The sequence below is a fragment of the Anser anser genome (genome assembly GCF_964211835.1).
Source record: "Anser anser genome assembly, contig: SUPER_W_unloc_2, whole genome shotgun sequence".
Taxonomy (NCBI): Eukaryota; Metazoa; Chordata; class Aves; order Anseriformes; family Anatidae; genus Anser; species Anser anser.
Genome location: NW_028154230.1, coordinates 915,249 through 942,474, shown reverse-complemented (window position 1 = coordinate 942,474; position 27,226 = coordinate 915,249). Strand labels below are relative to the sequence as shown.

Here is a 27,226-nt window from a genome sequence, read left to right as displayed (position 1 = left end):
TAGGTTCTCATGGGCCCACTTCTCCGGCCTGTCCAGGTCCCTCCGGACGGCATCCCTTCCCTCTGTTGTATCGACTGCACCGCTCAGCTTGGTGTCATCTGCAAACTTGCTCGATTCCGTCGTCTGTGTCATTGCTAAAGATGTTGAAGAGCACCGGTCCCGAGGCCGACCCCTGAGGGACACCGCTTGTGACCGGCCTCCACCCAGACATAGAGCCGTTGACCACAACCCTTTGGCTGCGACCAGCCAACCAATTCTTTATCCGCCCAGCAGTCCATCCTTCAAATCCATACCTCTCCAATTTAGAGAGAAGAATGTGGTGAGGGACCGTATCAAAGGCTTTGCTCAGTCCAGGTGGCATATCCTATCCCAGGAGTGGTTTCAGCCGTAAACAACAAACAGTTACGAGGAGAGGTGTAGCTCTGTAAATATTTTTGTTGCCTTGGGTGAATTGGTGTCTGGTCGCACTGAGTGGCCCGCGTGGTAGCTGGGAGATGGCCGACGGGGAGGACTGAGATGTTAAAGCTGCCTGTGGTTGCCTGCCCCCAGCCCCAGCCCCAGCCCCGTCCCCGTGTGCCATCCCGATGGCAGTAGCGCCTGGAACCTCAAACTAAAGCGAGCGTATTCTGATGTCGTTACCCTCCAAGCCTGTCAGAGAGGCAGAAGCGCTGTGGCCTACTCAGGCAGGAACCGCGCGTGTGGGGACGGCCACGTCCCTGCCGCCGTGTCGGGCCAGTTTGAGCTCCGCTCTCCCTGGGGCTGCTGCAGGGCACCGCGGACCACGCTTGGGCAGCCTTGGGGGGCACTGCCTATTTTTCCAGAAGCCTCCTCCCCAGCTGAGCACAAACCCAGTTGTGATGTGCCAGGGCTGAGCACAGGCTTTGTATTCCTCCCCGCCACCCCGTGCGCGGGAGGTGCAGCTTTCCCCCTTAGAAACACCAGCAGTTGAAGTGGGGCTCTCAGGGAAGGTTGTGGAGCAACTTCTGAAAAGGTAAGGCCTGCCCTGGCAAAAGCGGGGATCTGCCTGCGGGGAGCAGCGCCCAAAAGCCACCAGCGTGTTTGGGGTGGAGCTGATAGGGTCATAAATAATAGTTGGGGCTACGAGCGCGAGGTCCCGCATTTGGTCCGGGGCAATCCTAAGCACGAATCCAGGCTGGGCGGAGAATGGATGGAGAGCAGCTCTGAGGAGAAGGGCCTGGGGGCGTTGGTTGATGAGAAGCTCGTCAACCGGAGCCGGCAATGCAATGGACGCTTGCAGCCCGGAAAGCCACCCGTATCCTGGGCCGCATCAAAAGGAGGGCGGCCGGCAAGTCGAGGGAGGTGATTCTCCCTCTCTGCTGCTGTGCTCTTGTGAGGCCCCACCTAGAGTAAGTACTGTGTTCAGCTCTGGGGCCCCCAGCACAAGAAGGACGGGGACGTACTAGAACGCGTCCAGAGGAGGGCCACGAAGATGACCAGGGGGCTGGGGCACCTCTCCCAGGAAGGCAGGCTGAGGGAGTTGGGGTGGTTCAGCCTGGAGAGAGAAGAGAAGGCTCCGGGGAGACCTTGGAGGGGCCTTCCAGTACCCAAAGGGGGGGCCCTACAGGAAAGCTGGGGAGGGACTCTTTGTCAGGGAGAGGAGCGATAGGGCAAGGAGTAATGGTTTTAAACTCAAAGAGGGTAGACTTAGACTGGATAGTTGGAAGAGATTCTTTCCTGAGAGGGGGGTGAGGCACTGGAACGGGTTGCCAGGAGAAGTGGCGGATGCCCCGTCCCTGGAAGTGTTTAAGGCCAGGTTGGATGGGGCTTTGAGCAACGTGGTCTAGTGGAAGGTGTCCCTGCCCAGGGCGGGGGGGTTGGAATTAGGTGATCTTTAAGTAAGGTCCCTGCCAAGCCAAGCCATGCTATGATTCTATGATCGGAGCAACCGTTCTGTGGAGCTCGTTTCCCAGCCGTGCAGGGCCCGGCTTCCCTCCGCGGAGCCGCCCAGCCCGTTTTCGGGCGCCCACTTCCTCCCTCCCGGTCGGATCCCTCCGCGCCCCGAGGGCACGCGACCTCCCTGAGCGCCGATAAGCACCGGGTCGACGGGAGCGGAGCCGCCGAGAGGGCGGGGACAAGGGAAGAGGGCAGGCGAGGCAGCCAATCGAGGCGCGGGAGCGGTCGGCGGCGATCTGTCGGCCCAATGAGCGCCGCGGAGGGCCGGGCCGAGTGCGGGAAGGGAGGGGGCGTTGTACCGAGCGGGCGCCGTCATGGCCGACGGGATCGTTAGGGCGCAGGCCGCCTGGCCCGGCGGCGGCGCTGCCGCTGCAGCCGCTTTCGGAGAGGTCGCCTGCAAGGGCAAGGAGGTCCCCGCCAACGTTCTCCGTGAGGATGAGCGGTCGTGGGCGAGGAGGTAGCCGCGGCGTCGTCGTGCGAGTCTTCTCTTTCCTTCCTTCCCTCGGCCGCTCGCAGGCCCTCTGAAACGAGGGCCCGTCGCGGGTCCCGGGAGTGCGGCAGGGCGGGTGGTGGCCTTGCTGCGGGAGGGAGGGAGGGAGGCAGGGAGGGACGGACGGACGGACGGTCGGTCGGTCGGTCGGTCGGTCGGGGTCTCTCCGGCTCGTGGCGCTCTCTACTGCAGCGCCTCTAAAACCCCGCGCTTCTTCGGTGCGCGTCCCGCCTGCCCCCGGGGTGCCACGGCGCGTACTGGGTCGCCGGCGCAGTCGGTCTCCTTGGGGGTTCGGACTGCCTGCGTATAGGCAGCGAGCATCGCAGTAGTGACCGTAATCAGTCATTTCTGCGTAGCAGAAACGCAGGTCTTGATGCGCCTCGTGACAGCGTTCTAGAGACGCCCCGGCTCGGCCGTGCTAGGCTTTGGTTATGGCACCACCCCCACCGCGCACGCGAGCGCACGCTCTCTCCAAAGTGGCTTGTGAAAGGGAAGAATTGCAGCTTTTCCTAGCTTTCTTAAACATCTAGAAGCCAGTCAATCCCGCAGGCTGCTGGTCCTCACTTGAGGCGGGGGGGGAACTTAGAACTGCTTTTGGAGTGTAGTTGGCTATAGCGAATGGTCTTGAATTTGCTTAGCTCGCTGTACCGAAGGCCTGTTTCACAGTTGAGCGATGTTATAGGGGGGAGAAGTGTGAGGAAGGCTCGTAATTCTCGATTGTCGCGCAGTGAAAGGCGATGGTGAGTAAGAAGTGCAAAGCATCTGTGGAATCGAGTCTTATCGGCGCTGTTTCAGTCGCATCTAAAATAAATAAAACTGCCGGAAGTCGCTAATCTGAAGTACTCGGCTGTCTCGTTGCCCCCGTCACCTTGCGTGCTGGATCCTGCTTCTGGTGCCGTATGCAGTTTCGGTCTGCTGGTGATTTGGGGAGTTCCCTCGCAATTAGTTGCGAGTCGATGGTTTCCTACAGATCGGTGGTATTCGTGTTTCGCAGGTGATACCTTGGCCTCGGTCTGGAGGTGTCTGACGTAGAGCCGGCCGTAACGGGCTAACTTGGAATGTTCTTTCCCCTGAGTACATGGCGTTATCGAGGACGGAGAGTTTATACAGCCTCAGCCGGATTACTCCGGGTTCTTTGAAGATGCCTTCCTACCTCTGGCCGAGGCAATATTTGGACATAACTGAAGGACAGTTAGCAATTGTTTGCCGCTTGTGTGTTTTGCGTGTAGAAGGTAGAGAACTTTGCCTATTCAAAGATCGCTTAAGAAGAATCGCTGTTTTGTCGTGCGCGTTTGGGGTACCTGATAATCTGCTTCGGTAGGACGAGTTCGGTGGGGCATAGTGATTTGCTTAAGCTGTTGCCTTTCTCTGAAGCTGACTGCGTTGTAACTGTTTACTCTTCCTCCAGCGCCTTGCGTTCCGTGATAGTTCGCCTCAGGCTCCAGTGTTTTTTCCTAGTCCTTCCTGAGAAGGCAGTTGTCCGGTTATGTGAAGCAGAAGATTCTGGCGGACCCGTGAGTACTGTGGGAGCTTTCTTTTCGCTAGGCTGGCTGTACCTGTAACTAGTTTGTAACTTCCTAGACTCTTTCCCGTCCCCTCTTTTCCTCTGGGTGTTGCGGAGGGGCGCACAGTAGGCTATTTTGGGTTTTCCGATGCTGTAGTCTTTTGCCTCTAGCTTGTAATGGAGTTGAGCTTTTTGACTAAGAGCGGCGATATAAAGCGATGCTGGTCTCCGGCTACGCGCTTGTAGTGCAAAAAGCAGTGTTGTTCCGAAGTACGGTCTGATGCCCGTTTTCACGGTTTCCAGACAGCGGCGGTGGTACTTTGACTATGCAGAAGAGGGCTTGGGGTTTGGGCAGGTCAGAGGCGAGGAAAGGGAAAGCTGGTTGAGCGGCGCTGGGTGTTTGTTTCGCTGTTAGCTATGCAAGTCAAGTTCCAAGGCTTTGTGAGGCCACGCAAAAGAAAAGGCACCGTGAAGCTTTTATTTTCCGCCAGAGCGGCTTACGTTGCCCGAAGCTATGACGGGGGCTTTAACCCCCGAGACAAATTTAGCTTCTGTGACTGTTTTGTACTCTGTTCCTGTCTAGAGGGTAATTCAAAGAGCAGCGGTTGAATCGTGAAGGATTAGCTAACCGTGTTCTGTGGATGGTTCTCCGCTCGCGTTCGTTCTGTGCGTCGTGGCACGTTATGTTAGGTAACGTTATTTCCTTTTTCCAGCTTCTTGGGCGTGTAATGGTTGTTGGCAAGAAGTGTGCTGCTAACCTGGACCTGACCAATGGATTCCGGATGGCTGTGAATGCCCACCCTCGGGCCCTTCGGGCTGTCGTGTACATCTACGTATTCTGGGTGGCGGTCAGTTGGGCCGGCCTCCTGGCTAAGGTTTTTGCACCGCAGGCGTCACTGCACGCGTACGGGTCGCCGCCGAGTAGGTTTCATATGTTGCCCGTCAATCTAGCCCCTGTTGACGTATGATTTTTTTTTTTTTTTTTTTTCCTGGACGGCTGTCTATGGAGGGTAATAAAGAGCTTTGAGCAGCACTTGCACAATAAAGATGGAGCATGGGGATATGACCTCTGTCTTGTGTGTCTTGCCGATGGAAATAGTTCTGCAAGTTAAAAGAATGTTTCGGTCTGTTGACAGTGTCGTGTAGATGGTGGTTTGCCCAGTCATTTGAAACGCGAAGATAGAAGCGCTCGGCGGTCCTGTGGGTCTCCATCTCCCTAAGACGATCTAGGATGTGCTGTGTGTTTGAGGCCTTGCTATCTTCCCCCTGCTCCCAAATAAAAGGGCGTGCTTTTATTGCGAAACAGCCGCATCGAGGACTGGCAGATGTAGAACCAGAGAAGAATAAGGTTGGAAGAAAGCTTCCAGGCATCGTCTGTTGTCTGCCCCTGTCCCGAGGAGGCAGAATAAACTCTACCCGGTGTGATTTCTGACAGGTGCTTGTCAGCCTGTTCTTGACTACCGTAGGAGTTTTGCTACCGCTTTCTTTTCAGTCGTGGGTTTCGCAACTTCGAGAAGTAATTTCTCCCACAGACGCTTTTCAAAGCGTAGAAGGCTCTGGGATGCTTGAGTCGGCTTCTGAACGTTCAAGACTCGGCTGCCGTTCCCTTTATTTTTTTGTATGTATTTTTAGAGTCTTTTTTTTTCCTAAACGAAGTCCGTTGTTCAGGAACTAGAAGAAGGATTAGCTAAAGGCACCATAAGGCGTTTAAATGCGATCACCTCTCGTGCTTTGTTAGACCTCTGGCTTTGCTGTGCTCCTTGTTTAATTGCGGTTACGTTCAAGGCTTACTGGAGCGTGGGAGCGTTAAAATGCTATTAAATATTTTTAGTGTTTGAAACTTGCTAATGAAATGATTTTTGTGACTCCGTTCCTCACAAAGAAACTCGATTCCTTAGCAGGAGGAATGATCTTTGTTACTGGATCTGTTTGCGGGGTTAACGATTGCAGCTGTGAATGACTAAAGTCTTTTGAAGAAGCTGAATGATAAAAACCAAACCGAAACAAGAAACAGCCCTTGTTCTACTCGAAGTAATATAGAATTTGCCGTTTGCGGGGTCAGATGAAAATAGTTGTGGAAGTCAACTACTTGGGGGGGGGGGGGGGAGGGGAGGGGAAGGGAGGGGAGGGGAGGGGAGGGGAGGGGTGGGTGGAGGTGGAGATGCTGTTGCCCTTTCAGGGAAAGCTTCTTAAATTGGCACTTGATCAACTGTTCTGTTTCTGTATTTGTCCTTGGTCTCTTTCATTGGTCTGTTTTGTTGACGTAGAAGAGCCCATGGAACTGCTCAAAGAAACCTGTGCAAATGGACCTTGAGTAAGTATTTACGTGTTCAACTGTTCCCCAGTCCGTCTAGCTAATGCTATCAGCGCTTGTAGTCTTTCACAAAAGGTGTTTAATTCCTGAGAAAGTAGAGGAGGAAGACGATTGGTAATCTCTTTGCTTAATAGGCACTGTTAGACAACCGTAGAAGGCGAAGAAATTTGCCCCCGAGGCACCAATTTGACCCTTCCTTTAGCCTGTACGCTTTCAAAGAGCATATCATAGAACCATAGAATGGCCTGGGTTGAAAAGCACCTTAAAGATCATCTAGTTTCAACCCCCCTGCTCTGGGCAGCGTTGCCAACCACTAGAGCAGGCTGCCCAGAGCCGCGTCCAGCCTGGCCTTGAATGCCTCCAGGGATGGGGCATCCAGAACCTCTCTGGGCAACCCGTTCCAGTGCCTCACCGCCCTCTGAGTGAAAAACTTTCTCCTAATATCTAAGCTAAATCTCCCCTGTCTTAGTTTAAAACCATTCCCCCTTGTCCTATCGCTATCAACACGTGTATTTTTACTCCTGTATATACAGATTCGTAGGGGTTGGAAGGGACCTCAAGAGATCGTCGGGTCCAACCCCCCTGCCAGAGCAGGTTCCCTAGAGCAGGCTGCCCAGGTAGGCGTCCAGACGGGCCTTGAATATCTCCGGAGAAGGAGACTCCACAACCTCCCCGGGCAGCCTGTTCCAGCGCTCCGTCACCCTCACCGTGAAGAAGTTCTTTCGCATGTTGGTGCGGAACTTCCTGTGCTCCAGTTTTTGGCCGTTGCCCCTTGTCCTATCCCCACAAACCACTGAAAAGAGGGTGGCCAAGTCCCACTGTCTCCCACACTTAAGATATTTGTAATCATTGATAAGATCCCCTCTCAGTCTTCTCTTCTCAAGGCTGAACAGGCCCAGGTCTCTCAGTCTTTGCTCATAGGGGAGATGCTCCAGGCCCCGTATCATCTTTGTTGCCCTCCGCTGGACTCTTTCCAGGAGATCCCTGTCTCTCTTTGTACTGGGGAGCCCGGAACCGGACACGGTACTCCAGGCGAGGCCTGCCCAGGGCAGAGTAGAGGGGGAGGATCACCTCCCTTGACCTGCTGGCCACGCTCCTTTTAACGCACGCCAGGATCCCGTTGGCCTTCTTGGCCACCAGGGCACGCCGCTGGCTCATGGTCAACCTGTCGTCCACCAGGACCCCCGGGTCCTTCTCCGCAGCGCTCCTCTCCAGCAGGTCATCCCCCAGCCTGTACTGATACACGCGGTTGTTCCTTCCCAGGTGCAGGACTCTACGCTTGCTCTTGTTAAACTTCATTTGGCTTCTTCCTGCCCAGCTCTCCAGCCCGCCCAGGTCTCGCTGAATGGCAGCACAGCCTTCTGGCGTGTCGGCCACTCCTCCCAGCTTTGTATCATCGGCGTACTTGCTGAGGCTGGACACTATTCCCTCGTCAAGGTCGGCGATGAAGATGTTGAACAAGACCGGACCCAGCACCGACCCCTGGGGAACACCGCTAGTCACAGGGCTGCAGCCGGACTCTGCGCCGCCGATCACCACCCTCTGAGCTCGGCCGGTCAGCCAGGTCTCAACCCACCTTACCGTCCACTCGTCTATCCCACGCTTTCTCAGCTTTGCTAGCAGGACGTCGTGGGAGACAGTATCGGAAGCCTTGCTAAAGTCAAGGTAGATGACATCCACTGCTCTCCCTCCATCAACGCAGCTGGTGATGCCATCATAGAAGGCAACGAGGTCGGTCGAGCACGATTTCCCCTTGGTGAATCCATGCTGACTACTCCTCATAACCTCCTTCTCTTCCAATGGCTTGGAGATGGCATCCAGAACAAGCTGTTCCAACACCTTTCCAGCTGTTCCAACACCTGTCCAGGGACGGAGGTGAGACTGACCTTTCCAAGAGCTCCACATCCTTCTTGTGCTGGGGGCCCCAGGCCTGCACGCAGTATTCCAGGTGGGGTCTCCCAAGAGCAGGGTAGAGGGGGATAATCACCTCCCTCTCCCTGCTGGCCACCCCTTTGTTAATGCGGCCCAGGACACAGTTGGCCTTCCGGGCTGCAAGCGCGCGCTGCTGGCTCGTGTCCAGCTTCTCGTCCATCAGGACCCCCAAGTCCTTCTCCGCAGGGCTGCTCTCAAGTTCTTCTTCTCCCAGTCTATAGAAATACCTGGGATTGCCCCAGCCCAAGGTCAACGCCTTGCACTTGGCCTTGTTGAACCTCATTAGGTTCTCATGGGCCCACTTCTCCGGCCTGTCCAGGTCCCTCCGGACGGCATCCCTTCCCTCTGTTGTATCGACTGCACCGCTCAGCTTGGTGTCATCTGCAAACTTGCTCGATTCCGTCGTCTGTGTCATTGCTAAAGATGTTGAAGAGCACCGGTCCCGAGGCCGACCCCTGAGGGACACCGCTTGTGACCGGCCTCCACCCAGACATAGAGCCGTTGACCACAACCCTTTGGCTGCGACCAGCCAACCAATTCTTTATCCGCCCAGCAGTCCATCCTTCAAATCCATACCTCTCCAATTTAGAGAGAAGAATGTGGTGAGGGACCGTATCAAAGGCTTTGCTCAGTCCAGGTGGCATATCCTATCCCAGGAGTGGTTTCAGCCGTAAACAACAAACAGTTACGAGGAGAGGTGTAGCTCTGTAAATATTTTTGTTGCCTTGGGTGAATTGGTGTCTGGTCGCACTGAGTGGCCCGCGTGGTAGCTGGGAGATGGCCGACGGGGAGGACTGAGATGTTAAAGCTGCCTGTGGTTGCCTGCCCCCAGCCCCAGCCCCAGCCCCGTCCCCGTGTGCCATCCCGATGGCAGTAGCGCCTGGAACCTCAAACTAAAGCGAGCGTATTCTGATGTCGTTACCCTCCAAGCCTGTCAGAGAGGCAGAAGCGCTGTGGCCTACTCAGGCAGGAACCGCGCGTGTGGGGACGGCCACGTCCCTGCCGCCGTGTCGGGCCAGTTTGAGCTCCGCTCTCCCTGGGGCTGCTGCAGGGCACCGCGGACCACGCTTGGGCAGCCTTGGGGGGCACTGCCTATTTTTCCAGAAGCCTCCTCCCCAGCTGAGCACAAACCCAGTTGTGATGTGCCAGGGCTGAGCACAGGCTTTGTATTCCTCCCCGCCACCCCGTGCGCGGGAGGTGCAGCTTTCCCCCTTAGAAACACCAGCAGTTGAAGTGGGGCTCTCAGGGAAGGTTGTGGAGCAACTTCTGAAAAGGTAAGGCCTGCCCTGGCAAAAGCGGGGATCTGCCTGCGGGGAGCAGCGCCCAAAAGCCACCAGCGTGTTTGGGGTGGAGCTGATAGGGTCATAAATAATAGTTGGGGCTACGAGCGCGAGGTCCCGCATTTGGTCCGGGGCAATCCTAAGCACGAATCCAGGCTGGGCGGAGAATGGATGGAGAGCAGCTCTGAGGAGAAGGGCCTGGGGGCGTTGGTTGATGAGAAGCTCGTCAACCGGAGCCGGCAATGCAATGGACGCTTGCAGCCCGGAAAGCCACCCGTATCCTGGGCCGCATCAAAAGGAGGGCGGCCGGCAAGTCGAGGGAGGTGATTCTCCCTCTCTGCTGCTGTGCTCTTGTGAGGCCCCACCTAGAGTAAGTACTGTGTTCAGCTCTGGGGCCCCCAGCACAAGAAGGACGGGGACGTACTAGAACGCGTCCAGAGGAGGGCCACGAAGATGACCAGGGGGCTGGGGCACCTCTCCCAGGAAGGCAGGCTGAGGGAGTTGGGGTGGTTCAGCCTGGAGAGAGAAGAGAAGGCTCCGGGGAGACCTTGGAGGGGCCTTCCAGTACCCAAAGGGGGGGCCCTACAGGAAAGCTGGGGAGGGACTCTTTGTCAGGGAGAGGAGCGATAGGGCAAGGAGTAATGGTTTTAAACTCAAAGAGGGTAGACTTAGACTGGATAGTTGGAAGAGATTCTTTCCTGAGAGGGGGGTGAGGCACTGGAACGGGTTGCCAGGAGAAGTGGCGGATGCCCCGTCCCTGGAAGTGTTTAAGGCCAGGTTGGATGGGGCTTTGAGCAACGTGGTCTAGTGGAAGGTGTCCCTGCCCAGGGCGGGGGGGTTGGAATTAGGTGATCTTTAAGTAAGGTCCCTGCCAAGCCAAGCCATGCTATGATTCTATGATCGGAGCAACCGTTCTGTGGAGCTCGTTTCCCAGCCGTGCAGGGCCCGGCTTCCCTCCGCGGAGCCGCCCAGCCCGTTTTCGGGCGCCCACTTCCTCCCTCCCGGTCGGATCCCTCCGCGCCCCGAGGGCACGCGACCTCCCTGAGCGCCGATAAGCACCGGGTCGACGGGAGCGGAGCCGCCGAGAGGGCGGGGACAAGGGAAGAGGGCAGGCGAGGCAGCCAATCGAGGCGCGGGAGCGGTCGGCGGCGATCTGTCGGCCCAATGAGCGCCGCGGAGGGCCGGGCCGAGTGCGGGAAGGGAGGGGGCGTTGTACCGAGCGGGCGCCGTCATGGCCGACGGGATCGTTAGGGCGCAGGCCGCCTGGCCCGGCGGCGGCGCTGCCGCTGCAGCCGCTTTCGGAGAGGTCGCCTGCAAGGGCAAGGAGGTCCCCGCCAACGTTCTCCGTGAGGATGAGCGGTCGTGGGCGAGGAGGTAGCCGCGGCGTCGTCGTGCGAGTCTTCTCTTTCCTTCCTTCCCTCGGCCGCTCGCAGGCCCTCTGAAACGAGGGCCCGTCGCGGGTCCCGGGAGTGCGGCAGGGCGGGTGGTGGCCTTGCTGCGGGAGGGAGGGACGGACGGACGGACGGTCGGTCGGTCGGTCGGGGTCTCTCCGGCTCGTGGCGCTCTCTACTGCAGCGCCTCTAAAACCCCGCGCTTCTTCGGTGCGCGTCCCGCCTGCCCCCGGGGTGCCACGGCGCGTACTGGGTCGCCGGCGCAGTCGGTCTCCTTGGGGGTTCGGACTGCCTGCGTATAGGCAGCGAGCATCGCAGTAGTGACCGTAATCAGTCATTTCTGCGTAGCAGAAACGCAGGTCTTGATGCGCCTCGTGACAGCGTTCTAGAGACGCCCCGGCTCGGCCGTGCTAGGCTTTGGTTATGGCACCACCCCCACCGCGCACGCGAGCGCACGCTCTCTCCAAAGTGGCTTGTGAAAGGGAAGAATTGCAGCTTTTCCTAGCTTTCTTAAACATCTAGAAGCCAGTCAATCCCGCAGGCTGCTGGTCCTCACTTGAGGCGGGGGGGGAACTTAGAACTGCTTTTGGAGTGTAGTTGGCTATAGCGAATGGTCTTGAATTTGCTTAGCTCGCTGTACCGAAGGCCTGTTTCACAGTTGAGCGATGTTATAGGGGGGAGAAGTGTGAGGAAGGCTCGTAATTCTCGATTGTCGCGCAGTGAAAGGCGATGGTAAGAAGTGCAAAGCATCTGTGGAATCGAGTCTTATCGGCGCTGTTTCAGTCGCATCTAAAATAAATAAAACTGCCGGAAGTCGCTAATCTGAAGTACTCGGCTGTCTCGTTGCCCCCGTCACCTTGCGTGCTGGATCCTGCTTCTGGTGCCGTATGCAGTTTCGGTCTGCTGGTGATTTGGGGAGTTCCCTCGCAATTAGTTGCGAGTCGATGGTTTCCTACAGATCGGTGGTATTCGTGTTTCGCAGGTGATACCTTGGCCTCGGTCTGGAGGTGTCTGACGTAGAGCCGGCCGTAACGGGCTAACTTGGAATGCTCTTTCCCCTGAGTACGTGGCGTTATCGAGGACGGAGAGTTTATACAGCCTCAGCCGGATTACTCCGGGTTCTTTGAAGATGCCTTCCTACCTCTGGCCGAGGCAATATTTGGACATAACTGAAGGACAGTTAGCAATTGTTTGCCGCTTGTGTGTTTTGCGTGTAGAAGGTAGAGAACTTTGCCTATTCAAAGATCGCTTAAGAAGAATCGCTGTTTTGTCGTGCGCGTTTGGGGTACCTGATAATCTGCTTCGGTAGGACGAGTTCGGTGGGGCATAGTGATTTGCTTAAGCTGTTGCCTTTCTCTGAAGCTGACTGCGTTGTAACTGTTTACTCTTCCTCCAGCGCCTTGCGTTCCGTGATAGTTCGCCTCAGGCTCCAGTGTTTTTTCCTAGTCCTTCCTGAGAAGGCAGTTGTCCGGTTATGTGAAGCAGAAGATTCTGGCGGACCCGTGAGTACTGTGGGAGCTTTCTTTTCGCTAGGCTGGCTGTACCTGTAACTAGTTTGTAACTTCCTAGACTCTTTCCCGTCCCCTCTTTTCCTCTGGATGTTGCGGAGGGGCGCACAGTAGGCTATTTTGGGTTTTCCGATGCTGTAGCCTTTTGCCTCTAGCTTGTAATGGAGTTGAGCTTTTTGACTAAGAGCGGCGATATAAAGCGATGCTGGTCTCCGGCTACGCGCTTGTAGTGCAAAAAGCAGTGTTGTTCCGAAGTACGGTCTGATGCCCGTTTTCACGGTTTCCAGACAGCGGCGGTGGTACTTTGACTATGCAGAAGAGGGCTTGGGGTTTGGGCAGGTCAGAGGCGAGGAAAGGGAAAGCTGGTTGAGCGGCGCTGGGTGTTTGTTTCGCTGTTAGCTATGCAAGTCAAGTTCCAAGGCTTTGTGAGGCCACGCAAAAGAAAAGGCACCGTGAAGCTTTTATTTTCCGCCAGAGCGGCTTACGTTGCCCGAAGCTATGACGGGGGCTTTAACCCCCGAGACAAATTTAGCTTCTGTGACTGTTTTGTAGTCTGTTCCCGTCTAGAGGGTAATTCAAAGAGCAGCGGTTGAATCGTGAAGGATTAGCTAACCGTGTTCTGTGGATGGTTCTCCGCTCGCGTTCGTTCTGTGCGTCGTGGCACGTTATGTTAGGTAACGCTATTTCCTTTTTCCAGCTTCTTGGGCGTGTAATGGTTGTTGGCAAGAAGTGTGCTGCTAACCTGGACCTGACCAATGGATTCCGGATGGCTGTGAATGCCCACCCTCGGGCCCTTCAGGCTGTCGTGTACATCTACGTATTCTGGGTGGCGGTCAGTTGGGCCGGCCTCCTGGCTAAGGTTTTTGCACCGCAGGCGTCACTGCACGCGTACGGGTCGCCGCCGAGTAGGTTTCATATGTTGCCCGTCAATCTAGCCCCTGTTGACGTATGATTTTTTTTTTTTTTTCCTGGACGGCTGTCTATGGAGGGTAATAAAGAGCTTTGAGCAGCACTTGCACAATAAAGATGGAGCATGGGGATATGACCTCTGTCTTGTGTGTCTTGCCGATGGAAATAGTTCTGCAAGTTAAAAGAATGTTTCGGTCTGTTGACAGTGTCGTGTAGATGGTGGTTTGCCCAGTCATTTGAAACGCGAAGATAGAAGCGCTCGGCGGTCCTGTGGGTCTCCATCTCCCTAAGACGATCTAGGATGTGCTGTGTGTTTGAGGCCTTGCTATCTTCCCCCTGCTCCCAAATAAAAGGGCGTGCTTTTATTGCGAAACAGCCGCATCGAGGACTGGCAGATGTAGAACCAGAGAAGAATAAGGTTGGAAGAAAGCTTCCAGGCATCGTCTGTTGTCTGCCCCTGTCCCGAGGAGGCAGAATAAACTCTACCCGGTGTGATTTCTGACAGGTGCTTGTCAGCCTGTTCTTGACTACCGTAGGAGTTTTGCTACCGCTTTCTTTTCAGTCGTGGGTTTCGCAACTTCGAGAAGTAATTTCTCCCACAGACGCTTTTCAAAGCGTAGAAGGCTCTGGGATGCTTGAGTCGGCTTCTGAACGTTCAAGACTCGGCTGCCGTTCCCTTTATTTTTTTGTATGTATTTTTAGAGTCTTTTTTTTTCCTAAACGAAGTCCGTTGTTCAGGAACTAGAAGAAGGATTAGCTAAAGGCACCATAAGGCGTTTAAATGCGATCACCTCTCGTGCTTTGTTAGACCTCTGGCTTTGCTGTGCTCCTTGTTTAATTGCGGTTACGTTCAAGGCTTACTGGAGCGTGGGAGCGTTAAAATGCTATTAAATATTTTTAGTGTTTGAAACTTGCTAATGAAATGATTTTTGTGACTCCGTTCCTCACAAAGAAACTCGATTCCTTAGCAGGAGGAATGATCTTTGTTACTGGATCTGTTTGCGGGGTTAACGATTGCAGCTGTGAATGACTAAAGTCTTTTGAAGAAGCTGAATGATAAAAACCAAACCGAAACAAGAAACAGCCCTTGTTCTACTCGAAGTAATATAGAATTTGCCGTTTGCGGGGTCAGATGAAAATAGTTGTGGAAGTCAACTACTTGGGGGGGGGGGGGGGGGAGGGGAAGGGAAGGGAGGGGAGGGGAGGGGTGGGTGGAGGTGGAGATGCTGTTGCCCTTTCAGGGAAAGCTTCTTAAATTGGCACTTGATCAACTGTTCTGTTTCTGTATTTGTCCTTGGTCTCTTTCATTGGTCTGTTTTGTTGACGTAGAAGAGCCCATGGAACTGCTCAAAGAAACCTGTGCAAATGGACCTTGAGTAAGTATTTACGTGTTCAACTGTTCCCCAGTCGGTCTAGCTAATGCTATCAGCGCTTGTAGTCTTTCACAAAAGGTGTTTAATTCCTGAGAAAGTAGAGGAGGAAGACGATTGGTAATCTCTTTGCTTAATAGGCACTGTTAGACAACCGTAGAAGGCGAAGAAATTTGCCCCCGAGGCACCAATTTGACCCTTCCTTTAGCCTGTACGCTTTCAAAGAGCATATCATAGAACCATAGAATGGCCTGGGTTGAAAAGCACCTTAAAGATCATCTAGTTTCAACCCCCCTGCTCTGGGCAGCGTTGCCAACCACTAGAGCAGGCTGCCCAGAGCCGCGTCCAGCCTGGCCTTGAATGCCTCCAGGGATGGGGCATCCAGAACCTCTCTGGGCAACCCGTTCCAGTGCCTCACCGCCCTCTGAGTGAAAAACTTTCTCCTAATATCTAAGCTAAATCTCCCCTGTCTTAGTTTAAAACCATTCCCCCTTGTCCTATCGCTATCAACACGTGTATTTTTACTCCTGTATATACAGATTCGTAGGGGTTGGAAGGGACCTCAAGAGATCGTCGGGTCCAACCCCCCTGCCAGAGCAGGTTCCCTAGAGCAGGCTGCCCAGGTAGGCGTCCAGACGGGCCTTGAATATCTCCGGAGAAGGAGACTCCACAACCTCCCCGGGCAGCCTGTTCCAGCGCTCCGTCACCCTCACCGTGAAGAAGTTCTTTCGCGTGTTGGTGCGGAACTTCCTGTGCTCCAGTTTTTGGCCGTTGCCCCTTGTCCTATCCCCACAAACCACTGAAAAGAGGGTGGCCAAGTCCCACTGTCTCCCACACTTAAGATATTTGTAATCATTGATAAGATCCCCTCTCAGTCTTCTCTTCTCAAGGCTGAACAGGCCCAGGTCTCTCAGTCTTTGCTCATAGGGGAGATGCTCCAGGCCCCGTATCATCTTTGTTGCCCTCCGCTGGACTCTTTCCAAGAGATCCCTGTCTTTTTTGTACTGGGGAGCCCAGAACCGGACACGGTACTCCAGGCGAGGCCTGCCCAGGGCAGAGTAGAGGGGGAGGATCACCTCCCTTGACCTGCTGGCCACGCTCCTTTTAACGCACGCCAGGATCCCGTGGCCTTCTTGGCCACCAGGGCACGCCGCTGGCTCATGGTCAACCTGTCGTCCACCAGGACCCCCGGGTCCTTCTCCGCAGCGCTCCTCTCCAGCAGGTCATCCCCCAGCCTGTACTGATACACGCGGTTGTTCCTTCCCAGGTGCAGGACTCTACGCTTGCTCTTGTTAAACTTCATTTGGCTTCTTCCTGCCCAGCTCTCCAGCCCGCCCAGGTCTCGCTGAATGGCAGCACAGCCTTCTGGCGTGTCGGCCACTCCTCCCAGCTTTGTATCATCGGCGTACTTGCTGAGGCTGGACACTATTCCCTCGTCAAGGTCGGCGATGAAGATGTTGAACAAGACCGGACCCAGCACCGACCCCTGGGGAACACCGCTAGTCACAGGGCTGCAGGCGGACTCTGCGCCGCCGATCACCACCCTCTGAGCTCGGCCGGTCAGCCAGGTCTCAACCCACCTTACCGTCCACTCGTCTATCCCACGCTTTCTCAGCTTTGCTAGCAGGACGTCGTGGGAGACAGTATCGGAAGCCTTGCTAAAGTCAAGGTAGATGACATCCACTGCTCTCCCTCCATCAACGCAGCTGGTGATGCCATCATAGAAGGCAACGAGGTCGGTCGAGCACGATTTCCCCTTGGTGAATCCATGCTGACTACTCCTCATAACCTCCTTCTCTTCCAATGGCTTGGAGATGGCATCCAGAACAAGCTGTTCCAACACCTTTCCAGCTGTTCCAACACCTGTCCAGGGACGGAGGGGAGACTGACCTTTCCAAGAGCTCCACATCCTTCTTGTGCTGGGGGCCCCAGGCCTGCACGCAGTATTCCAGGTGGGGTCTCCCAAGAGCAGGGTAGAGGGGGATAATCACCTCCCTCTCCCTGCTGGCCACCCCTTTGTTAATGCGGCCCAGGACACAGTTGGCCTTCCGGGCTGCAAGCGCGCGCTGCTGGCTCGTGTCCAGCTTCTCGTCCATCAGGACCCCCAAGTCCTTCTCCGCAGGGCTGCTCTCAAGTTCTTCTTCTCCCAGTCTATAGAAATACCTGGGATTGCCCCAGCCCAAGGTCAACGCCTTGCACTTGGCCTTGTTGAACCTCATTAGGTTCTCATGGGCCCACTTCTCCGGCCTGTCCAGGTCCCTCCGGACGGCATCCCTTCCCTCTGTTGTATCGACTGCACCGCTCAGCTTGGTGTCATCTGCAAACTTGCTCGATTCCGTCGTCTGTGTCATTGCTAAAGATGTTGAAGAGCACCGGTCCCGAGGCCGACCCCTGAGGGACACCGCTTGTGACCGGCCTCCACCCAGACATAGAGCCGTTGACCACAACCCTTTGGCTGCGACCAGCCAACCAATTCTTTATCCGCCCAGCAGTCCATCCTTCAAATCCATACCTCTCCAATTTAGAGAGAAGAATGTGGTGAGGGACCGTATCAAAGGCTTTGCTCAGTCCAGGTGGCATATCCTATCCCAGGAGTGGTTTCAGCCGTAAACAACAAACAGTTACGAGGAGAGGTGTAGCTCTGTAAATATTTTTGTTGCCTTGGGTGAATTGGTGTCTGGTCGCACTGAGTGGCCCGCGTGGTAGCTGGGAGATGGCCGACGGGGAGGACTGAGATGTTAAAGCTGCCTGTGGTTGCCTGCCCCCAGCCCCAGCCCCAGCCCCGTCCCCGTGTGCCATCCCGATGGCAGTAGCGCCTGGAACCTCAAACTAAAGCGAGCGTATTCTGATGTCGTTACCCTCCAAGCCTGTCAGAGAGGCAGAAGCGCTGTGGCCTACTCAGGCAGGAACCGCGCGTGTGGGGACGGCCACGTCCCTGCCGCCGTGTCGGGCCAGTTTGAGCTCCGCTCTCCCTGGGGCTGCTGCAGGGCACCGCGGACCACGCTTGGGCAGCCTTGGGGGGCACTGCCTATTTTTCCAGAAGCCTCCTCCCCAGCTGAGCACAAACCCAGTTGTGATGTGCCAGGGCTGAGCACAGGCTTTGTATTCCTCCCCGCCACCCCGTGCGCGGGAGGTGCAGCTTTCCCCCTTAGAAACACCAGCAGTTGAAGTGGGGCTCTCAGGGAAGGTTGTGGAGCAACTTCTGAAAAGGTAAGGCCTGCCCTGGCAAAAGCGGGGATCTGCCTGCGGGGAGCAGCGCCCAAAAGCCACCAGCGTGTTTGGGGTGGAGCTGATAGGGTCATAAATAATAGTTGGGGCTACGAGCGCGAGGTCCCGCATTTGGTCCGGGGCAATCCTAAGCACGAATCCAGGCTGGGCGGAGGATGGATGGAGAGCAGCTCTGAGGAGAAGGGCCTGGGGGCGTTGGTTGATGAGAAGCTCGTCAACCGGAGCCGGCAATGCAATGGACGCTTGCAGCCCGGAAAGCCACCCGTATCCTGGGCCGCATCAAAAGGAGGGCGGCCGGCAAGTCGAGGGAGGTGATTCTCCCTCTCTGCTGCTGTGCTCTTGTGAGGCCCCACCTAGAGTAAGTACTGTGTTCAGCTCTGGGGCCCCCAGCACAAGAAGGACGGGGACGTACTAGAACGCGTCCAGAGGAGGGCCACGAAGATGACCAGGGGGCTGGGGCACCTCTCCCAGGAAGGCAGGCTGAGGGAGTTGGGGTGGTTCAGCCTGGAGAGAGAAGAGAAGGCTCCGGGGAGACCTTGGAGGGGCCTTCCAGTACCCAAAGGGGGGGCCCTACAGGAAAGCTGGGGAGGGACTCTTTGTCAGGGAGAGGAGCGATAGGGCAAGGAGTAATGGTTTTAAACTCAAAGAGGGTAGACTTAGACTGGATAGTTGGAAGAGATTCTTTCCTGAGAGGGGGGTGAGGCACTGGAACGGGTTGCCAGGAGAAGTGGCGGATGCCCCGTCCCTGGAAGTGTTTAAGGCCAGGTTGGATGGGGCTTTGAGCAACGTGGTCTAGTGGAAGGTGTCCCTGCCCAGGGCGGGGGGGTTGGAATTAGGTGATCTTTAAGTAAGGTCCCTGCCAAGCCAAGCCATGCTATGATTCTATGATCGGAGCAACCGTTCTGTGGAGCTCGTTTCCCAGCCGTGCAGGGCCCGGCTTCCCTCCGCGGAGCCGCCCAGCCCGTTTTCGGGCGCCCACTTCCTCCCTCCCGGTCGGATCCCTCCGCGCCCCGAGGGCACGCGACCTCCCTGAGCGCCGATAAGCACCGGGTCGACGGGAGCGGAGCCGCCGAGAGGGCGGGGACAAGGGAAGAGGGCAGGCGAGGCAGCCAATCGAGGCGCGGGAGCGGTCGGCGGCGATCTGTCGGCCCAATGAGCGCCGCGGAGGGCCGGGCCGAGTGCGGGAAGGGAGGGGGCGTTGTACCGAGCGGGCGCCGTCATGGCCGACGGGATCGTTAGGGCGCAGGCCGCCTGGCCCGGCGGCGGCGCTGCCGCTGCAGCCGCTTTCGGAGAGGTCGCCTGCAAGGGCAAGGAGGTCCCCGCCAACGTTCTCCGTGAGGATGAGCGGTCGTGGGCGAGGAGGTAGCCGCGGCGTCGTCGTGCGAGTCTTCTCTTTCCTTCCTTCCCTCGGCCGCTCGCAGGCCCTCTGAAACGAGGGCCCGTCGCGGGTCCCGGGAGTGCGGCAGGGCGGGTGGTGGCCTTGCTGCGGGAGGGAGGGAGGCAGGGAGGGACGGACGGACGGACGGACGGACGGTCGGTCGGTCGGTCGGGGTCTCTCCGGCTCGTGGCGCTCTCTACTGCAGCGCCTCTAAAACCCCGCGCTTCTTCGGTGCGCGTCCCGCCTGCCCCCGGGGTGCCACGGCGCGTACTGGGTCGCCGGCGCAGTCGGTCTCCTTGGGGGTTCGGACTGCCTGCGTATAGGCAGCGAGCATCGCAGTAGTGACCGTAATCAGTCATTTCTGCGTAGCAGAAACGCAGGTCTTGATGCGCCTCGTGACAGCGTTCTAGAGACGCCCCGGCTCGGCCGTGCTAGGCTTTGGTTATGGCACCACCCCCACCGCGCACGCGAGCGCACGCTCTCTCCAAAGTGGCTTGTGAAAGGGAAGAATTGCAGCTTTTCCTAGCTTTCTTAAACATCTAGAAGCCAGTCAATCCCGCAGGCTGCTGGTCCTCACTTGAGGCGGGGGGGGAACTTAGAACTGCTTTTGGAGTGTAGTTGGCTATAGCGAATGGTCTTGAATTTGCTTAGCTCGCTGTACCGAAGGCCTGTTTCACAGTTGAGCGATGTTATAGGGGGGAGAAGTGTGAGGAAGGCTCGTAATTCTCGATTGTCGCGCAGTGAAAGGCGATGGTGAGTAAGAAGTGCAAAGCATCTGTGGAATCGAGTCTTATCGGCGCTGTTTCAGTCGCATCTAAAATAAATAAAACTGCCGGAAGTCGCTAATCTGAAGTACTCGGCTGTCTCGTTGCCCCCGTCACCTTGCGTGCTGGATCCTGCTTCTGGTGCCGTATGCAGTTTCGGTCTGCTGGTGATTTGGGGAGTTCCCTCGCAATTAGTTGCGAGTCGATGGTTTCCTACAGATCGGTGGTATTCGTGTTTCGCAGGTGATACCTTGGCCTCGGTCTGGAGGTGTCTGACGTAGAGCCGGCCGTAACGGGCTAACTTGGAATGTTCTTTCCCCTGAGTACGTGGCGTTATCGAGGACGGAGAGTTTATACAGCCTCAGCCGGATTACTCCGGGTTCTTTGAAGATGCCTTCCTACCTCTGGCCGAGGCAATATTTGGACATAACTGAAGGACAGTTAGCAATTGTTTGCCGCTTGTGTGTTTTGCGTGTAGAAGGTAGAGAACTTTGCCTATTCAAAGATCGCTTAAGAAGAATCGCTGTTTTGTCGTGCGCGTTTGGGGTACCTGATAATCTGCTTCGGTAGGACGAGTTCGGTGGGGCATAGTGATTTGCTTAAGCTGTTGCCTTTCTCTGAAGCTGACTGCGTTGTAACTGTTTACTCTTCCTCCAGCGCCTTGCGTTCCGTGATAGTTCGCCTCAGGCTCCAGTGTTTTTTCCTAGTCCTTCCTGAGAAGGCAGTTGTCCGGTTATGTGAAGCAGAAGATTCTGGCGGACCCGTGAGTACTGTGGGAGCTTTCTTTTCGCTAGGCTGGCTGTACCTGTAACTAGTTTGTAACTTCCTAGACTCTTTCCCGTCCCCTCTTTTCCTCTGGATGTTGCGGAGGGGCGCACAGTAGGCTATTTTGGGTTTTCCGATGCTGTAGTCTTTTGCCTCTAGCTTGTAATGGAGTTGAGCTTTTTGACTAAGAGCGGCGATATAAAGCGATGCTGGTCTCCGGCTACGCGCTTGTAGTGCAAAAAGCAGTGTTGTTCCGAAGTACGGTCTGATGCCCGTTTTCACGGTTTCCAGACAGCGGCGGTGGTACTTTGACTATGCAGAAGAGGGCTTGGGGTTTGGGCAGGTCAGAGGCGAGGAAAGGGAAAGCTGGTTGAGCGGCGCTGGGTGTTTGTTTCGCTGTTAGCTATGCAAGTCAAGTTCCAAGGCTTTGTGAGGCCACGCAAAAGAAAAGGCACCGTGAAGCTTTTATTTTCCGCCAGAGCGGCTTACGTTGCCCGAAGCTATGACGGGGGCTTTAACCCCCGAGACAAATTTAGCTTCTGTGACTGTTTTGTAGTCTGTTCCCGTCTAGAGGGTAATTCAAAGAGCAGCGGTTGAATCGTGAAGGATTAGCTAACCGTGTTCTGTGGATGGTTCTCCGCTCGCGTTCGTTCTGTGCGTCGTGGCACGTTATGTTAGGTAACGTTATTTCCTTTTTCCAGCTTCTTGGGCGTGTAATGGTTGTTGGCAAGAAGTGTGCTGCTAACCTGGACCTGACCAATGGATTCCGGATGGCTGTGAATGCCCACCCTCGGGCCCTTCGGGCTGTCGTGTACATCTACGTATTCTGGGTGGCGGTCAGTTGGGCCGGCCTCCTGGCTAAGGTTTTTGCACCGCAGGCGTCACTGCACGCGTACGGGTCGCCGCCGAGTAGGTTTCATATGTTGCCCGTCAATCTAGCCCCTGTTGACGTATGATTTTTTTTTTTTTTTTCCTGGACGGCTGTCTATGGAGGGTAATAAAGAGCTTTGAGCAGCACTTGCACAATAAAGATGGAGCATGGGGATATGACCTCTGTCTTGTGTGTCTTGCCGATGGAAATAGTTCTGCAAGTTAAAAGAATGTTTCGGTCTGTTGACAGTGTCGTGTAGATGGTGGTTTGCCCAGTCATTTGAAACGCGAAGATAGAAGCGCTCGGCGGTCCTGTGGGTCTCCATCTCCCTAAGACGATCTAGGATGTGCTGTGTGTTTGAGGCCTTGCTATCTTCCCCCTGCTCCCAAATAAAAGGGCGTGCTTTTATTGCGAAACAGCCGCATCGAGGACTGGCAGATGTAGAACCAGAGAAGAATAAGGTTGGAAGAAAGCTTCCAGGCATCGTCTGTTGTCTGCCCCTGTCCCGAGGAGGCAGAATAAACTCTACCCGGTGTGATTTCTGACAGGTGCTTGTCAGCCTGTTCTTGACTACCGTAGGAGTTTTGCTACCGCTTTCTTTTCAGTCGTGGGTTTCGCAACTTCGAGAAGTAATTTCTCCCACAGACGCTTTTCAAAGCGTAGAAGGCTCTGGGATGCTTGAGTCGGCTTCTGAACGTTCAAGACTCGGCTGCCGTTCCCTTTATTTTTTTGTATGTATTTTTAGAGTCTTTTTTTTTCCTAAACGAAGTCCGTTGTTCAGGAACTAGAAGAAGGATTAGCTAAAGGCACCATAAGGCGTTTAAATGCGATCACCTCTCGTGCTTTGTTAGACCTCTGGCTTTGCTGTGCTCCTTGTTTAATTGCGGTTACGTTCAAGGCTTACTGGAGCGTGGGAGCGTTAAAATGCTATTAAATATTTTTAGTGTTTGAAACTTGCTAATGAAATGATTTTTGTGACTCCGTTCCTCACAAAGAAACTCGATTCCTTAGCAGGAGGAATGATCTTTGTTACTGGATCTGTTTGCGGGGTTAACGATTGCAGCTGTGAATGACTAAAGTCTTTTGAAGAAGCTGAATGATAAAAACCAAACCGAAACAAGAAACAGCCCTTGTTCTACTCGAAGTAATATAGAATTTGCCGTTTGCGGGGTCAGATGAAAATAGTTGTGGAAGTCAACTACTTGGGGGGGGGGGGGGGGAGGGGAGGGGAGGGGAGGGGAGGGGAAGGGAGGGGTGGGTGGAGGTGGAGATGCTGTTGCCCTTTCAGGGAAAGCTTCTTAAATTGGCACTTGATCAACTGTTCTGTTTCTGTATTTGTCCTTGGTCTCTTTCATTGGTCTGTTTTGTTGACGTAGAAGAGCCCATGGAACTGCTCAAAGAAACCTGTGCAAATGGACCTTGAGTAAGTATTTACGTGTTCAACTGTTCCCCAGTCGGTCTAGCTAATGCTATCAGCGCTTGTAGTCTTTCACAAAAGGTGTTTAATTCCTGAGAAAGTAGAGGAGGAAGACGATTGGTAATCTCTTTGCTTAATAGGCACTGTTAGACAACCGTAGAAGGCGAAGAAATTTGCCCCCGAGGCACCAATTTGACCCTTCCTTTAGCCTGTACGCTTTCAAAGAGCATATCATAGAACCATAGAATGGCCTGGGTTGAAAAGCACCTTAAAGATCATCTAGTTTCAACCCCCCTGCTCTGGGCAGCGTTGCCAACCACTAGAGCAGGCTGCCCAGAGCCGCGTCCAGCCTGGCCTTGAATGCCTCCAGGGATGGGGCATCCAGAACCTCTCTGGGCAACCCGTTCCAGTGCCTCACCACCCTCTGAGTGAAAAACTTTCTCCTAATATCTAAGCTAAATCTCCCCTGTCTTAGTTTAAAACCATTCCCCCTTGTCCTATCGCTATCAACACGTGTATTTTTACTCCTGTATATACAGATTCGTAGGGGTTGGAAGGGACCTCAAGAGATCGTCGGGTCCAACCCCCCTGCCAGAGCAGGTTCCCTAGAGCAGGCTGCCCAGGTAGGCGTCCAGACGGGCCTTGAATATCTCCGGAGAAGGAGACTCCACAACCTCCCCGGGCAGCCTGTTCCAGCGCTCCGTCACCCTCACCGTGAAGAAGTTCTTTCGCGTGTTGGTGCGGAACTTCCTGTGCTCCAGTTTTTGGCCGTTGCCCCTTGTCCTATCCCCACAAACCACTGAAAAGAGGGTGGCCAAGTCCCACTGTCTCCCACACTTAAGATATTTGTAATCATTGATAAGATCCCCTCTCAGTCTTCTCTTCTCAAGGCTGAACAGGCCCAGGTCTCTCAGTCTTTGCTCATAGGGGAGATGCTCCAGGCCCCGTATCATCTTTGTTGCCCTCCGCTGGACTCTTTCCAGGAGATCCCTGTCTCTCTTTTTGTACTGGGGAGCCCGGAACCGGACACGGTACTCCAGGCGAGGCCTGCCCAGGGCAGAGTAGAGGGGGAGGATCACCTCCCTTGACCTGCTGGCCACGCTCCTTTTAACGCACGCCAGGATCCCGTTGGCCTTCTTGGCCACCAGGGCACGCCGCTGGCTCATGGTCAACCTGTCGTCCACCAGGACCCCCGGGTCCTTCTCCGCAGCGCTCCTCTCCAGCAGGTCATCCCCCAGCCTGTACTGATACACGCGGTTGTTCCTTCCCAGGTGCAGGACTCTACGCTTGCTCTTGTTAAACTTCATTTGGCTTCTTCCTGCCCAGCTCTCCAGCCCGCCCAGGTCTCGCTGAATGGCAGCACAGCCTTCTGGCGTGTCGGCCACTCCTCCCAGCTTTGTATCATCGGCGTACTTGCTGAGGCTGGACACTATTCCCTCGTCAAGGTCGGCGATGAAGATGTTGAACAAGACCGGACCCAGCACCGACCCCTGGGGAACACCGCTAGTCACAGGGCTGCAGCCGGACTCTGCGCCGCCGATCACCACCCTCTGAGCTCGGCCGGTCAGCCAGGTCTCAACCCACCTTACCGTCCACTCGTCTATCCCACGCTTTCTCAGCTTTGCTAGCAGGACGTCGTGGGAGACAGTATCGGAAGCCTTGCTAAAGTCAAGGTAGATGACATCCACTGCTCTCCCTCCATCAACGCAGCTGGTGATGCCATCATAGAAGGCAACGAGGTCGGTCGAGCACGATTTCCCCTTGGTGAATCCATGCTGACTACTCCTCATAACCTCCTTCTCTTCCAATGGCTTGGAGATGGCATCCAGAACAAGCTGTTCCAACACCTTTCCAGCTGTTCCAACACCTGTCCAGGGACGGAGGTGAGACTGACCTTTCCAAGAGCTCCACATCCTTCTTGTGCTGGGGGCCCCAGGCCTGCACGCAGTATTCCAGGTGGGGTCTCCCAAGAGCAGGGTAGAGGGGGATAATCACCTCCCTCTCCCTGCTGGCCACCCCTTTGTTAATGCAGCCCAGGACACAGTTGGCCTTCCGGGCTGCAAGCGCGCGCTGCTGGCTCGTGTCCAGCTTCTCGTCCATCAGGACCCCCAAGTCCTTCTCCGCAGGGCTGCTCTCAAGTTCTTCTTCTCCCAGTCTATAGAAATACCTGGGATTGCCCCAGCCCAAGGTCAACGCCTTGCACTTGGCCTTGTTGAACCTCATTAGGTTCTCATGGGCCCACTTCTCCGGCCTGTCCAGGTCCCTCCGGACGGCATCCCTTCCCTCTGTTGTATCGACTGCACCGCTCAGCTTGGTGTCATCTGCAAACTTGCTCGATTCCGTCGTCTGTGTCATTGCTAAAGATGTTGAAGAGCACCGGTCCCGAGGCCGACCCCTGAGGGACACCGCTTGTGACCGGCCTCCACCCAGACATAGAGCCGTTGACCACAACCCTTTGGCTGCGACCAGCCAACCAATTCTTTATCCGCCCAGCAGTCCATCCTTCAAATCCATACCTCTCCAATTTAGAGAGAAGAATGTGGTGAGGGACCGTATCAAAGGCTTTGCTCAGTCCAGGTGGCATATCCTATCCCAGGAGTGGTTTCAGCCGTAAACAACAAACAGTTACGAGGAGAGGTGTAGCTCTGTAAATATTTTTGTTGCCTTGGGTGAATTGGTGTCTGGTCGCACTGAGTGGCCCGCGTGGTAGCTGGGAGATGGCCGACGGGGAGGACTGAGATGTTAAAGCTGCCTGTGGTTGCCTGCCCCCAGCCCCAGCCCCAGCCCCGTCCCCGTGTGCCATCCCGATGGCAGTAGCGCCTGGAACCTCAAACTAAAGCGAGCGTATTCTGATGTCGTTACCCTCCAAGCCTGTCAGAGAGGCAGAAGCGCTGTGGCCTACTCAGGCAGGAACCGCGCGTGTGGGGACGGCCACGTCCCTGCCGCCGTGTCGGGCCAGTTTGAGCTCCGCTCTCCCTGGGGCTGCTGCAGGGCACCGCGGACCACGCTTGGGCAGCCTTGGGGGGCACTGCCTATTTTTCCAGAAGCCTCCTCCCCAGCTGAGCACAAACCCAGTTGTGATGTGCCAGGGCTGAGCACAGGCTTTGTATTCCTCCCCGCCACCCCGTGCGCGGGAGGTGCAGCTTTCCCCCTTAGAAACACCAGCAGTTGAAGTGGGGCTCTCAGGGAAGGTTGTGGAGCAACTTCTGAAAAGGTAAGGCCTGCCCTGGCAAAAGCGGGGATCTGCCTGCGGGGAGCAGCGCCCAAAAGCCACCAGCGTGTTTGGGGTGGAGCTGATAGGGTCATAAATAATAGTTGGGGCTACGAGCGCGAGGTCCCGCATTTGGTCCGGGGCAATCCTAAGCACGAATCCAGGCTGGGCGGAGAATGGATGGAGAGCAGCTCTGAGGAGAAGGGCCTGGGGGCGTTGGTTGATGAGAAGCTCGTCAACCGGAGCCGGCAATGCAATGGACGCTTGCAGCCCGGAAAGCCACCCGTATCCTGGGCCGCATCAAAAGGAGGGCGGCCGGCAAGTCGAGGGAGGTGATTCTCCCTCTCTGCTGCTGTGCTCTTGTGAGGCCCCACCTAGAGTAAGTACTGTGTTCAGCTCTGGGGCCCCCAGCACAAGAAGGACGGGGACGTACTAGAACGCGTCCAGAGGAGGGCCACGAAGATGACCAGGGGGCTGGGGCACCTCTCCCAGGAAGGCAGGCTGAGGGAGTTGGGGTGGTTCAGCCTGGAGAGAGAAGAGAAGGCTCCGGGGAGACCTTGGAGGGGCCTTCCAGTACCCAAAGGGGGGGCCCTACAGGAAAGCTGGGGAGGGACTCTTTGTCAGGGAGAGGAGCGATAGGGCAAGGAGTAATGGTTTTAAACTCAAAGAGGGTAGACTTAGACTGGATAGTTGGAAGAGATTCTTTCCTGAGAGGGGGGTGAGGCACTGGAACGGGTTGCCAGGAGAAGTGGCGGATGCCCCGTCCCTGGAAGTGTTTAAGGCCAGGTTGGATGGGGCTTTGAGCAACGTGGTCTAGTGGAAGGTGTCCCTGCCCAGGGCGGGGGGGTTGGAATTAGGTGATCTTTAAGTAAGGTCCCTGCCAAGCCAAGCCATGCTATGATTCTATGATCGGAGCAACCGTTCTGTGGAGCTCGTTTCCCAGCCGTGCAGGGCCCGGCTTCCCTCCGCGGAGCCGCCCA

The 27,226-nt window shown here is 55.7% G+C and overlaps 3 protein-coding genes across 4 annotated transcripts; all 3 read left to right on the top strand.

The window, feature by feature from the left end:
• Positions 1-2,181: 2,181 nt before the first annotated feature.
• LOC310888867 (adenosine 5'-monophosphoramidase HINT1-like) lies at positions 2,182-5,748 on the top strand. Its single transcript, XM_083852488.1, has 4 exons — positions 2,182-2,371; positions 3,813-3,918; positions 4,622-4,829; positions 5,045-5,748. The coding sequence occupies exons 1-4, from the start codon at positions 2,229-2,231 to the stop codon at positions 5,089-5,091; spliced, it is 504 nt and encodes a 167-aa protein (XP_083708614.1). The 5' UTR covers positions 2,182-2,228; the 3' UTR covers positions 5,092-5,748.
• A 4,874-nt stretch (positions 5,749-10,622) lies between these two features.
• On the top strand, positions 10,623-14,152 carry LOC310888877 (adenosine 5'-monophosphoramidase HINT1-like). 2 transcript variants are annotated; one of them, XM_083852498.1, is made up of 4 exons: positions 10,635-10,808; positions 12,222-12,327; positions 13,031-13,238; positions 13,449-14,152. In XM_083852498.1, the coding sequence occupies exons 1-4, from the start codon at positions 10,666-10,668 to the stop codon at positions 13,493-13,495; spliced, it is 504 nt and encodes a 167-aa protein (XP_083708624.1). In that variant the 5' UTR covers positions 10,635-10,665; the 3' UTR covers positions 13,496-14,152. The 2 variants fall into 2 exon arrangements, 1 of the variants encoding a protein (XP_083708624.1); XR_014576231.1 differs by lacking the exons at positions 12,222-12,327; positions 13,031-13,238 and having other exon boundaries at positions 10,623-10,808.
• Positions 14,153-19,009: 4,857 nt separating this feature from the next.
• Positions 19,010-22,571, top strand: LOC310888862 (adenosine 5'-monophosphoramidase HINT1-like). Its single transcript, XM_083852479.1, has 4 exons — positions 19,010-19,202; positions 20,640-20,745; positions 21,449-21,656; positions 21,868-22,571. The coding sequence occupies exons 1-4, from the start codon at positions 19,060-19,062 to the stop codon at positions 21,912-21,914; spliced, it is 504 nt and encodes a 167-aa protein (XP_083708605.1). The 5' UTR covers positions 19,010-19,059; the 3' UTR covers positions 21,915-22,571.
• Positions 22,572-27,226: the final 4,655 nt, after the last annotated feature.